The following is a 14,849-nucleotide window of genomic DNA, read 5'->3' on the forward strand; positions in this document are numbered from 1 at the left end:
TCCTCAGCTTTTCTTTTTTTTGCATATGTAGGGGACTCTACATACTGTATGCGTCATGCGCTCTCACACGCAGATAAAGACTAAAGTTACAGTTAAAGAGCTGCAACAAAAAGATGTGGTTGTAAGTCCAGTAGTTCAGTCCCTTAGTGAGATGAAGTAAAAATCCCTTTATTAAGGTCAAAATTGGGTTTGTAGCCAAAGGGATTTGGTTTTTTGGGGCCTCCTGGTGGCCTAGTGTTTGAGATGATAGCCGTGTAACCGCTGGGACGCTGTTGGATCACTCTGACTCCTCCGCCGACACCACTCGAGACAGCTCACTCACAACTGACTGGAGAGATTCTACACAAAGGTGGAGAAGGGCACCAGAAAAAAAAAATTAAAAGCTTGTAAAATGAGGTGAAAAAAACGATATTAAAGTGCCACTCATTACACCTGAATCTCTGATGCCACGAAAAGTACAAATTGCTTGAATATAAAGCAGCAACGGACAATTATTTTAAAGGGCACCTATTATGCAAAATCCACTTTTTCATGTCCTTTATACATAAATGTGTCCCCTCTGTGTTAATAGATTCAGACATTTTCAGGAAGAAATACTCTCTCTCTTTTTGTCCTGATCCATTTATATAAAAACCTGTCAGTAAATGAGGTGATCATATTGTGACATCACTTTGTGATGTCACAATGTTTTTTTGTAACCATTAGCCAATAACCAACCAACTTTGCAGAGGGGCGTGGCCAGCAGCAGCTCATTTGCATTTAGAGCTAGAGTTAGAAAATCAGCACTTTTGAAACAGGGCTGAAACAGAGGGGTTTATGGGATGCTACAATGCATGATCAGTTTGGTTTTTCGAGCAAAACACTTCAGAGACATGTTTGTATATATCTGAGACCTATAATATATTGTTGAAAAAGAGTATAATAGGGGACCTTTAAAAAAAGAGTTTAACTTCATCGGTTTCCTTATTATGTCCGACCACAGTTCTTAAATCCATATATTTTACTATCACAAAAAACAAGGGTAGTTTTTTTGCTTGGAAAATGACAGCCAATTGTTGTAACTCTTTTCGATATCATGAAAAAACTAAAGTAATTTTGTTATTATGTGAGCTGGACCAAATATGCTGGCATTATAGACCAACTACATAATATCAGCCACACTCATGTTTAACAAATGTAAAGATAATACAGTTGGATGACATTAAATCACATGTGAGTGCACTGAACTGCAGTAACCAGACCTAATGAAATACTTTGCAGGATATTAAATAAATATATGTAACAGTGTGTTGTAATTTAAGCAATACGTGCACTACTTATGTTACGTGTGTGCACTACACTAATATTCAAACACACACACACTCTCCAAGTCAGCTGAGGACACAATAGTGATGTTTGTCTTGAGGCTACTTTGTGACCCTGTTCCAAATAAACAGGCCACACACACACACACACACACACACCACACACACACACACACACACACCACACATCACACACACACACACACACACACACACACACACACACACACACACACACACACACACACACCACACACACACACACACACACACCACACACACACACCCACACACACACACACAACACACACACACACACACACACCACACACACACACACACACACACACACACACCACACACACACACACAACACACACACACACCACACACACACACACACACACACACACCCACACACACACACACACACAACATCACACACACACACACCCAGGGACAGAGTACACCTCATTTAACATTTTAGTTACTGAATCATGATATTATTGAAGCAGGAGAATGTGTAATATCAATGCCTTACAGGATGTTAAAGAAGAGAGTCGAGTGTCTTTTAAAATGTTATTGGTTAAATGTACTTACAGACAAAGACACAAAAGTGTAGAGATACTTGGGGGGGGCAGCAGCTCAGTCTGCAGGGACTTGGCTTGGGAACTGAACGAGGTTGCCGGTTGAGTTTGTATTTCGGGCCTATGTTTGTAATTGTAAAATTACACCAGATTGAAAAACATAATCTCCCCTCAGGGATTAATAACATTGATCTTAATTGTAATTATAAAGATATATGAAAACTCAGTTTACCATGTAGAAGCCTACATTCTAAATACAAATGTAGTGTTTTTACCAAACCAAAACAGATCAAGCTTTGAAATATATGAGCGTAAATATAGACAGTGGTGATGAGGATAAAAATAGTTTTAGCATGCAACAACGTCCCCCCCTGGAAGCAAGCGTTGACATTAAGGTAACATGCTTTACATTATACAGCAGGACCCCACCATTACCAGCCAAGTGCAACAGTGCATTGTTTCCTGATGCTGATGCATGTTGCAGCCTCCACTGCACTTAGTGAAGCATTCATCCTGATTAATCTTTCACTCATTAGGTAGTGATGATTCTAAAGCTTAATCAGCTGTTTTGTAATTTTTAAATATGTGTTCAGTCATCTGTTTTGAGTAATATAAGATAAAAAGGATTCATCTGTTGACTTCATGCTACAACCAGTTTAACAGAAAATGGTGGCCTTTTCTCTGCATAATTATTTAATGTGATTCAATTATACTTGAGGCTCAATGTTTTATGCAAGCAACGCAGCCGCTGAAGTGAGTGAAAGTGAGCGGGAACCAGTTCACTTTCTTAGACTCCATGATAGGGAACACAGTGAACTGGAGGAGCCCCCACCTGGGGAGCTGTCACTGCACTGCTGTGCTCGATGTCTTTTGTACGTCGCTTTGAAAAAGCTAATCTCAGTTGGCTTTTTTCCGCTGTAAATATGAAACAGTGATGCAACAGTCATCAAAGCAATTATGTATGTTGAAGGATCTTTTCTGAGAAGGTTATTATCGTCCCTGACTTCGTACACTGTGGTGGAATTAAAGAGTCATGAGTTGCCATGTTTGAAACAGTCGGAGATTTTACAGCTCCACAATTTCAGAAGTCATTATCAACCAACCGTCACAGTCTCGAGCTGCAGCATTATGCAGTGTAAATGAAATAAGGAGAAGATCTGTACTGCAGAGGGCAGACATTAATGTACAGTAGGAATAAAGGCAAAGGGCAAAATGAGGAGGAGGACAGGTGAAGGGAATAAGTTACATAGTAAGTGGGACAAAGGTTCCATCCATCCATCCATCTTCTCCCGCTTATCCGTGGTCGGGTCGCGGGGGTAGCAGTTCCAGCAGAGAGCCCCAAACTTTATTTTTCCTGGCCACATCAACCAGCTCTGACTGGGGGATCCCAAGGCGCTCCCAGGCCAGCGAAGAGATATAATCCCTCCACCTGGTCCTAGGTCTACCCCTTGGTCTCTTCCCAGCTGGACGTGCCTGGAACACCTCCCTAGGGAGGCGCCCAGGTGGCATCCTAACTAGGTGCCCGAACCACCTCAACTGGCTCCTTTCGACGCGAAGGAGGAGCGGCTCAACTCCGAGTCCCTCCCTGATGACCGAACTTCTCACCTTATCCCTAAGGGAGACACCAGCCACCCTGCGGAGAAAACCCATCTCGGCCGCTTGTATCCGCGATCTCGTTCATGACCCATCCTTCATGACCATAAGTGAGGGTAGGAACGAAAATGGCCCGGTAGACAGAGAGCTTTGCCTTCTGGCTCAGCTCCCTTTTCGTCACAACGGTGCGGTAAAGCGACTGCAGTACCGCTCCCGCTGCTCCGATTCTCCGGCCCATCTCACGCTCCATTGTTCCCTCACTCGAGAACAAGACCCCGAGATACTTGAACTCCTTCACTTGGGGTAAGGACTCATCATGGGACAAAGGTTATCAAAGTAAATAAGGGCAAATTATGGTCAGGTCACATTAATGTTTACTGTAACTAGCATTTTGTTCACGTGCATTTACACCAGTGTTTCTTCAGAGTTCACCAAGTCAAATTCAGGACTTTTTAAAGCATTTTTCCCACCACAATGAATGGAATCTTAAACCCATTTCAGACTGATATCAGCCAAAGTATGAATACAGGATGGCTATTTATTAACCATTTGTATTTCTTGCAACACATAACAAACACTGTCATGAAATAATTTATCAAATTACTGCCACATGAATGCATGAATGTATCAGCTGAAAAAAATGATTAAGTGAAGAATTTAAATATTTTGGAATACCTGCAGAGACCCTGTACATTATAGTCAAAAACAATATTCAGCGGTGTCTACTCACAGGATTGATCCCTGAAGACGAGGCTGCTGCAGCTGTAGGGTTCCCACTGACTTCTCCACCAGACTCCACTTGAGACAGCACACTCACAATTGACATCATAGACTCTACAAAAAGGTGAGAAAAGACCAATGAGTTAAAGAGAGACGATTCTCAGGGCCAACAATTAGACCTTAGGAATGTGAATCTATGATGCCACAGACTCTTTCAAAAAGATAGAAACTTAAAACCTCTGTAAAGGAGATATTGACAATGCAACCATCAGTTGAGTTTACTTTAGCAACCATCCTTCAAATGTGGTTTAACTAATGCAGACTAACTTTGTGTTGGCAAGCTAGAATTCTCATCTATTTATGTTCCTCAACAACAGTTAGAGGATTTATCTAGGTTACATGCACTTAACTAACATTGCACTCTGAACATGAATCCCTTTTTCTTATCACTCTATCACTTTTTACTGCAGCTGCACATCCGTTCATACAGATGAGGAAAATCAGACAAACTTATAGTTCAATATATTTTGGATAGATTATTTCATTGATACTTAAAGGTGGGGTAGGTAAGTTTGAGAAACCGGCTCGAGATACACTTTTTGTTATATTCCATGGAATGCTCTTAACATCCCGATAGCAATGAATATCTTAAGTGCTTTGACAAAAAATCCATAAAAAAACGTCATCTGTGGAAGCTGTAGTGCTGTAAAAAGCATGACTAAAGTAACTGGATGGCCTACCTGCCTGTCAGCCTTCCATCTGTGCACAAACTTATCTCGTGCCCTCATTGGTCATGTGCGCGTTCGTGTGTTGGAGGAGGGGCTCTGTAAGGAAGTGGCAGATTTGTTCCGGCTGTGTATTTTCAAATTCTAGCGCACTCGAGCTGGTTTCTCCAAAATGACCTACCCCACCTTTAATGACCAAGTCATAACTGTCACAATTACATTTTTGTGTTGTAAAACGCACAATAAGACCTTGATGAGTTATCAATAATGGGATCCGAATATATATGGGGTTTATCTTCCAAAGCAGTGCTTCTCAAAGTGTGGTCCGCGGACCACTGGTGGTCCGTGAGCGCCCCCTAGTGGTCCGTGAGTATATTGGTAACATTTCACATTTGAAATAAATAAGTTTTCCGCACTCTCCCGGGAATATCTCTGCAATGGAGCCAGCTTAAGTTTCACTTTCGATTGCATAATATAGCCCAGCGCAACACCTTCGTCACACATGTTGCCACCTGTTTGTACAATTTCCAGGTGATTTGTAATCTGTTCTAGAAAAACGATGTGTTTTTGGATATTTGTAGAGTTAGGTGGTCCACGAGTGTTTTTTTATTGGTTAAGTGGTCCTTGGTATGAAAAAGTTTGAGAAACACTGTTCCAAAGCCATCAGCAAGATATCATTAAACCTACACAAATGAATAAGCTTAAAGACTTTTTGCCTCAATAGCGCGGAATACCCTTAATCTCAAGTTAAATTGATCGAAGTAAAGTTCAATTGAGTTTCAGGGGGAGATGTCAACACACGATAAGAATTTCAATCCAACACATCCAGGAGCAGCTTTAAATGGACGAGTGATATGAGATTCATGGGAGTTAAAAATAAACATAGTTTGCCTAAAAATAGAACGAAAACAAACTCAGGTAACACAAGCTAGAAATACCTATGAATATTAACAGAAACAAAGACAGAAACCGAGGAAGAGAGACCGTGAGAAGAAGACCACAGCCCATAATGACTGTCACTCAGTTACAGAGCAGAGGCAGCAACAAGTCTCTCTAATAAGCTACAAATGAGGAGGCACTACAAAGTCATGCTAATGAGGCCAACTAGCACCCTTTGGGACTGCCACCCTCGTTCGGGTAATGTTAACACCGCCGCCTTTTCCCCGAATGTACATCTGAGAGAGTGATGCAGGATGGAGGAGGCGGAGAGAATCATAATCAATATTTGCCACCCTCCTGTTTGCAGGAGACCTTTCAGAAACAACACTAGGCTTGTGTTGACATCGAGTTTGGCTTCACCCTTTTCCTCCGCTCATTCGCTTGATCTATCTTGTCGCCGCTCAAAACTCTCTGTAATAACAGATGAGCTGACAGAGCTCAATAGGCTAAGATCATGAAGAAAGTTGTCACTGTTACAAAAGACCAGTCATGACTACATGAGTACTTTACTGGCTACATGCTTTTTAAAATCATTTTAACCACAATTCTTCCTTAAAATAGTGTTTGAGCTCTCTAATTGCCTTAATATATTTCCTTGTTTTACCAATATCACACACTGTCACACTGAAATAGCATTGAATCAAATCTAAATATGTTTTACAGTACAGTAAGTTACAGTAGTCCTCCTTGAAGTGCCTTCAATAAACTCGAGATATTGTATGTCCCTCTGCTAACAACCTTTGATTAGATTCAGTGTAGCTGTGAAGGCGACCTGCAATCTGAATCATTCTGAATAAACACAGAATGAGTCAAACAAGTGTGAAAGCAGACAAGCAGGGCTATGAGGGAGTGTTATCCAACCAAGATTTGGACTCAAATAAAGTGAAAAGGGCCTTAGTAACAGCTCAACACCAAGCAGGAATGAATAATGAAAATGTTATTGTGACATACTATATAGTCCTTATGAGAGTGCGTGAGTTGCCTATGAAAGTATAAGGTTGCCTATGCAGTATTTACCCAAGACACTAATGGTTTTGCGTGTTTTCTGCCCATTACTGACCTTGCAAGCTCGTCGGCTTGGTAGCATCTGTGAAGTCACAGATCTGGTCCCACTGGTCCCTGACAGCCTCGGGGGTCATGGGTTGGTTCTTCTGTCTCACAGTGCGGCCCAGAGAACGCTCCCAGCGCACTGCACACATACAAAGAAAGAGGTTGCTGCATAGTAAAAAAAAAACACACACACACACACACACACACACACACACACACACACACACACACACCACACACACACACACACACACACACACACACACACACACACACACACACACACACACACACACACACACAGATAGTGAATATCATAGATGCATACAGACATTTCCTCAGGGGAAGATGCACACAATACTCACATTTAGCAATCCAGCCTGCACCAGTCTGAAAGAGCATGGAACATGAGCAAACACACAGATATAAAACAAATTATATATATATATATATATACTGTCAATTTATGTATAATGAATATGTCAATGGTACGTTGCTGTTCTCAATGACAAAGAATGTTACAAACTACAGGGAGTACGGTGGGTGAGATCTTACTCATCTTATGAAGAGAAATAAAGAAAGTGTTTTATTTATTTGTATTTAATACCTCAAACAGTGCTCCATTTTCTTGGCATTGTTCATGACAGAGCCAGAGGACCAAGGGAGCGACAAACTCAGGCTTCAGAGATGCCACAAGGTCTAAATAAAACAAAACAAAAACATATACAGATTATGTTCATTGCACAACTGTTACACAATTGTCCTAAAAAGCAAATGGGTGCTTTTTAGGACAAAACACTGTTTGGTAAAGTGTATTGTTAAAAGGATGCTGTGTTAATGATAATTTGTAATGTCAAAGTCTTATTATAGCATTGTGTGAATTGTTTATTAGAATCTGTCTTCTACTGGAAAAATAACACAGACCATGCACTGACACCGGAGCGGGAAACAGAGCTTTTGAATGCATGAGCACATAGGTCCAGATCAAATTCAGTTTGAAGTGATAACTGCAGATTTTTAATAAGTTATGACTCATATTACTTAACATGTCGGCATGAAGTCGAGCAAACAAGGCACAGGCTTTTAATTCCCAGTATGAAGCGTAAAAGGTTAAATACAGAACACCATATGCGTGCTGAGAACATCTGCATCCTTCCATCAACAAACATGGAGGAGAAAGATCAGGCTGTTTCACTACACTCTGCAATGTTTAGCAAGATGGTTTTTTTAGTGTTTTTTTTTTTTTAGAAAAGCCTGAGTCAGTGAAAGCCAACATATGGTACCAAGTCATTTACTAAGGTAAGGCCATCCTGTGACAGTTGGCACAGATGCTACAGTAGACCGGCACAGCAGGGCAGCAGAGCCATTCCTCTAATTTGTCATTTAACAACCCAATCAACAGAGCTGCAGTCACAGAGCAGGCACAATATGCCCGTAAAGAAGTTAGGATATTTATACACGCTGGGTTTGGTGGGTTAGAAAAACATTCTCCATCTTCACGGCCGCTTGAGATCCTTTTAAAACATGGCAGATTCCTACAAATCATTGCCTTTTAAAATCTGACAAGTTGTCTTTTTTAATGTTTACTTTTTGTTTGATATAATGTTCAAAGGCAACAGTCTCCTGCGTTCAATCGTGTTTATTGTTGGTATCCAAGACTGCGACATCTTCCGTCTTAAGAAATATTTTAAACATGAAAAATATAAATGTCCATTTACATATTTTCTCATACTTTTTGAAAGTACTTGGAAGCACGGCTAACACCTAGAGCAAAATAAGGAGGTCAGAGCTGCCTGTTTAAATCAAGGGCTGACACATTCAAACTTTTAAAGCACTTACAGGATGCATGGTTTCATCATGGCCGTCGGAACAGTAAAAACCACAGTTCTTGAATATTGAAAAGGCAAATTTGCATGTCAAACGGGAGTGCTGTTGCCTAACAATTTGTAAATCAACATTACGTGGACATTACATTATGCAGAACAGAAACTACCGGGAAAATCCATGTCTATTTTGGTCTTATACAAAACAGTATCCCAGTATGTGTTACACAGACCAATAGTGTGTGTGTTGGTTAATCTCCGGGCTCACCTGGGGGCATGACAGTCTCTGTGAGGCGGGAGCCGGCCACAGGAGCAATAGTGTTGCAGTAGATGTTGTACTTGCGTCCCTCGATGGCCAAGGTGTTAGCCAGCCCCAGCAGGCCCAGCTTGGCGGCGCTGTAGTTGGCCTGGCCGAAGTTTCCGTAGACGCCTGCGCCGGAAGTGGTCATGATGATTCTGGCCACAGAAAACCAAAGGGCAACAAGTCAGTTACAAGCATTGCTTTTGACTAGTGGGAAAAACAGACATCCCACACACACATAAGCTCACTAAGTGGTGTGCATTTTTCATGCATTCATAAACACACTAGAGTATGAACATGTTGGCGTATATTCATGTAATGATAGCTCATTCACACATAAAGCAATCTATGTGCAAATTGACTTGAACACTGTACATGCAGAAATAAATACATGTATGAACATTCGACACACAGTCGTGCGCTTACAATTTTGCTAGTAATCTCACGCAGAGAGTTCAATCCAGTCAAGCAAACGTGATGAGGTATAGCACCAACTCCACATTAACAGTAGGAGACATCTGAAACGTGCCGTCTCTCAGGTCATCAGAAGGCAGTGATCCATATCACGGCACACTGTGCACTACAATAGAACACCAGGAGGATGGGCAGCGATACAATATTTCTCAAATCAATACTTTTATGCACTAAAGTCTATGATTTAATTACTGAAGGGACCTGTAGGAGTCAGGAATGTCAGAGTGGGGATTTCTGACGTATGATTTATTGGGGTTCTTGATTGTTTATATTTTGGCATTGAGCTTTGTTTATAATATTATTACTTATTATATCTGGACCTATTGTGGGTTGGGTCACATGGGTAATATAATCACCTGTTGACCTGTGTGAGGTGTGTGTGGAAGAAAGGGTGAGAGGGTCGCTGTATTTTATGTTGACCGCAACCTTTTCACTGCTGGATTAATCAGACAGTATATATGTGTACTAATATCTATCTTTCAACTTTTGCAGAGCTTCAGAGCACCAGCAAACAGGTGTTCATTTAGAAACTAAGGTTACATCGAATACATATGAATACACAATGTATTTGTGTTTAAGTTGTGGACAATAATGTATAACTCCTTCCACCATGAATATTAGAAAACACGTCTTCCATCAAAACCTTGACTTAAAACCAGCAGCATTTATGTTCATCTGTATTTTTCAGTTTTATAATAGGCTTCTCTTGGGCTCAGTGCATGAAAACCTTCTGCAGAATGCTACTTTAATGTTTTTGGACAATTCTCTTCATCTCCAATTCAAGTGAAGCACATGTGAAGGGCATCTGTTTCCTGAAGTAACATGGGAGCAGAGCTGGTTGTGTGAGCTTCTTTTGAAAATAAAAATTCAGAACATGCAAACCTGCAGAGCACACATTTTAACTTTTTATAGCAGGAAAAGAAAGCACAGGTGTTGGGTTTAGATCATCCAGAATGCTGCCACTGTTAATGGTATGAGTAGAACCTGTGTTTGACGAGTCAAAATATCTTCACCATCTTTCATAAGATTATGATTAACCCTTAAAAACATTTTCAATATATTTCTACATACATCCTCACTGCTTTAAGTCAGTACTAACCACTGAATGTTTCGCTTCACATTCAAGAGACTTTTCTAGAGATAAGATGTTGAAGGTCTGACAAAACAACCTCACCTCTACAACTTCAGTGATTATTCAGAATTTTTCAAGTTGTGCTACTTAGAAAAATAAGATGAGCTTCTTGTGGAGTCATCAATTTAAAAAGAACTCAAATTGTAAAATATTAATCTGCAGTGTGCTGCATAACCAAATTAAGTAATTTCCTTAATTCTCTGGTGATTTACATATTCATATCAAATGTGCTGTCTGGGGCTTTTATTAGTATGCAGATTTTTTTCATTGCTAACCATGAAACGAATGAAGCCAGAAATATTAAGGGGTGTCAATCGACTAAAGTTGGGAGTCATAATGTGTGTATAATAAGTGTGATGGTATATTCATTATAACTTCAATTGCATATCTGTAAAGGCCACATAAAGTGGGTCATATTCAAACTTGTTGACTACCTTTGGTAATTTAGCCGACATCTGAATCAGATCTAACCAAACAGCATTTTGTGCCACGTTTAAATCTTCTGGATTATAGTCCAGCAATGGACTGCTAAGGAAATGTAACATTGTTGGATCTAAAAAATATGAACAAATCCTCCCAATATAAGAGCACACATCACATCTATCTACTTCAAATGCTTAGCAGGCAAGTAGCTGGGCTCCTTACCTGCCAAACTTTTGATTTTTCATGTGGTTCCAGGCAGCTCGCGTCACCAAAAAGGAGCCTCTCAAGTGAACTCTGTGAATCAGGTCTGAAATGGAGAGAAAGTGAAGCAACATCGTGAACACCTTTTGCACTTTTGTTATTTCACATTAGAACATTTTGGATCAGATCCAGCTAGTTGCTTCTCAAACTCCCACACAGGCAACTTGTTTTCATAGACATCAAGTACATCCACAACAAACCAACGTTAAAACATGTTTTACTTATAGCATGGTGGAACATGAGACTATGAGATGAAACAAACAAAAACTGTGATATGAGTTCCCCCCCCCCCATACACAGTAAGAGTTAATAAGAGTAAAGAAAATATTTAAATTACCCCAGTCCAAATCACTCGTCCGGGCAAATGATCGGTCACGAAGGATCCTTGGCAGAGAATACACAGAGAATACTTTTTGACAAAACTGAAGGATCTTGTTAACATGATTATAGTGGTGCATACTCCAATTAATAATCTAACTACAATTAAAGCACACCTTAAAAAACAGATGATGTTATTTAATATAGAAAACTGTTTGATTATTAGAGTGCAAATACTTACCCAGCATTGTTTACAAGAACATCTGGAGAAAAAGATAGATTTCAAATATCAGTTAAAAACAATTATTTCATTGAGATGATTTCATCATGCTAAGTATCCAAACAATGCTCACCAATTCTTCCAAATGCATCCAATGCTGATTGGATCAATTTTTCTCCATCTTCCACAGAATCTGTGTGTGCATTTAAGAGACGGTCACAGAGTACTTTTGGACATTTTCACATTTCATAAACAATGAATCTTACATTATTTCTGTATGTGTGGGTTTCCTGTAGGACTGTATCTATTAATCTGTTGTTGGTTGTTTAATTATTGTTTCTTTACATTGGTATTGGTTGCATGTAGGTCCATAGTGCCACCCTAATATTAGTGATGATGAGAGAGGCTTATGAGAAGGTTGAAAATCTCCCCTACATGCTCAGTATGTTGAGTAATGAAACGAGCTGAGTCACCTTTTTCAATGGCAAAGAAGATTGCTATTGATACCAAGATCGGGCATCATAGCTTGTTATACAATGGATAAAAGTATACCAACATTTGAATTATATTTAAAAATAAATCCCTCTGTCTAATCTGCCTATACAACACATTACAGCATTGTCTTGAATTGTAATTTAAAGGTTTTCTAACATATGTCAAATGTCCAATGGTGAGAGGGGACACCTTTTTCTATAAAACAGCTAATATTCTCACATTCATTATTTTGATTATCAAGTTCATTATTACATAAACTGAACACCACAAGGTAAACAAAAGACAACAATGAGAGATGTAGATAATGATGTGCTAGAGGAGAGAAAGACTCAAGACAAGATCTTAAACTTCTCACCATAGTTCGCCACGGCCTTGCCTCCCTTCGCTCTTATCTCCTCCACCACCTTATCCGCAGCGGCAGAACTCTTTCCGCCCCCTTTAGTGTCGGCCCCAAGGTCATTCACTTTATTGCAACAAAAAGAAAAAGATTAGCAATAATGGGGTGTGTTCCGCAACTCTCCACGAGTGATTAGGTTAGGAGAAAAGTGTAGCTAAGCTGATTCCTTGTCAGAGTTCAAGGGCAAGTTCAGTCCAGGCAGCAAGGAGAGCTACTATTTTGGGATGGGCAATGTTCTTGCCAACACCTGAGCCAGCTGTGTAATCTAAAAAGTAACATCATTACAGTGAAAGTCAATGAGATGCACATTTCTGTATGACATGCCTACATTTCAAGGAATGATTTAACTCCTAAATCTCTAATGATGCACCCATTCAACTTTTGCTCTCTTGATAATGAGTACACATTTTATACGAGTACACATTTTATACAAGTGCTCTTTTTTTTTTTAACCCTTTTTTTTTTTTTCAGGAAACAAATCTTAAAGAAATCATCTGGAACCATGCTGGGTGAAATATCAACAAGCACAAGCTCTCCATGGCAAAGAAAACATAAATAGGTTGAGGGTGCACTTAGTTCACCAAGTACTAGTGGTTAAAGCCTGGCTACACACACAACAGTAATATCCACAATAAATGTAGGTAAAGGGGCCAATATATCTTATTTACCTATAACTGAGGCGCCTCTTTCAGCAAAAGCCAGTGCATATTCTCTGCCGAGACCTGTGGAAAGAAAGACAAAGATGTAAAATCCCAGATTGTGCTTTAACCGAATAAAACACACTCATCAGTAAGGCTGCTCAATTAATCGTATTTTAATCGCAATTACGATTTTGGCTTGCAACGATTATGAAAACAACAAAATCGAAATAAAACGATTTTTTTTTTTTTTTTTTTTTTCAGTTGAATTATACTTAACGTTCAGAGTAATCAACTGTTAAACACATACTGTTCACTTTTTTTTTTCAATAAATAGATGTTTTCACAGTAAATGGATAATCGTTTTTAATAATCGTGATATCAACCCAAATAATCGAGATTATGATTTTTGCCATAATCGCAGCCCTACTCATCAGACATGAATGTTTTATAGCCAGGCTCAGATTAACCCCTTTGTAAAACATGAACAAATACATGCAGATAATGAATGCCATATAACTTTGTTTTAATAATGTAATTTGACAGTCAGTGATGACTACAGAAGAAAAGGAATATATACAATTCCTTACATACATTTTTAAATTGCATTTTTTATTAAAAAACATTATGGTACAGTAAATTATAACAAATTAGTGCAACAGCAATAACAGATCTAAGATCAAACTATTTAATAAGTGCAGACGATATGACACATTTGAATAGTAGGCCTACAGTATACAGCAGGAACATAATCATTCAAAATTAACCACAATTTCCATTTCATAAATGGTTAGCAGTAGATAGCTAAACAATTAAATATATGTGGTTTTAAAACACACTGCTTAAAGGACTGAAATGCTTTATTTGTATATGCACGATAGCTAAGGGTTGTTTTGGAAACTATCCTCTGCAGTGTCGCTTGTGTAACCCTTTACCCACTTTACCCGGAGTATTACGAGCCATTGCGTTACATGTACTTTAGACCCTGTGCTGCTCAAATGAAAAGGCTGACGAGTACGCTGCTACTCAATATTGAACTAGCCTACTTGTTGTTTATGAACACAAACCAATGTGATAAAGGCATTGTTTACTGGACTTTGCGACTGTTTAGCCAGTGTTAGCAATTAGCAAGATATCGAGTTTAACTGCTGGGCAGCTAAAACAACAGAGGGAGAAAAGGAAGACTCGTGTGCAACACTTAGCTGTCTTAATAACGCTCACGCTAATACCAGAGATACTAAATCTCTGCAACTAGCAGGTTAGCAGCAGGAGCTAAGGTTAGACAACATAAACGCCTTGTTATAGAAAGCAGCCTGGATAACATTCAGATATCTTTGAAAGACGACCTTACCTCCTCCGGCCCCGGTGACGAGCACAACTCTTCCCTCGAAAGTCAAAGACATCCCTGTGAGTTTGTATCCTCTGTTTCAGAAACTAACAGGAGAACAG

At 39.5% G+C, this 14,849-nt stretch overlaps 1 protein-coding gene across 1 annotated transcript in view; it reads right to left on the reverse strand.

The window, feature by feature from the left end:
* The window catches only part of LOC117560874 (peroxisomal multifunctional enzyme type 2-like), a 28,930-nt gene extending 14,081 nt beyond the window's left edge, over window positions 1-14,849 (reverse strand). The window contains 12 exon segments of the mRNA XM_034237978.1: window positions 4,215-4,318; window positions 6,929-7,057; window positions 7,284-7,308; window positions 7,526-7,617; window positions 9,010-9,197; window positions 11,294-11,378; window positions 11,670-11,716; window positions 11,892-11,913; window positions 12,004-12,063; window positions 12,721-12,828; window positions 13,431-13,484; window positions 14,752-14,849. Of these exon segments, the coding sequence (XP_034093869.1) occupies window positions 4,215-4,318; window positions 6,929-7,057; window positions 7,284-7,308; window positions 7,526-7,617; window positions 9,010-9,197; window positions 11,294-11,378; window positions 11,670-11,716; window positions 11,892-11,913; window positions 12,004-12,063; window positions 12,721-12,828; window positions 13,431-13,484; window positions 14,752-14,803 (966 nt within the window). The 5' untranslated portion in view covers window positions 14,804-14,849.

The sequence above is a fragment of the Gymnodraco acuticeps genome, unplaced genomic scaffold (genome assembly GCF_902827175.1).
Source record: "Gymnodraco acuticeps unplaced genomic scaffold, fGymAcu1.1, whole genome shotgun sequence".
In the NCBI taxonomy this organism is placed as follows: domain Eukaryota; kingdom Metazoa; phylum Chordata; class Actinopteri; order Perciformes; family Bathydraconidae; genus Gymnodraco; species Gymnodraco acuticeps.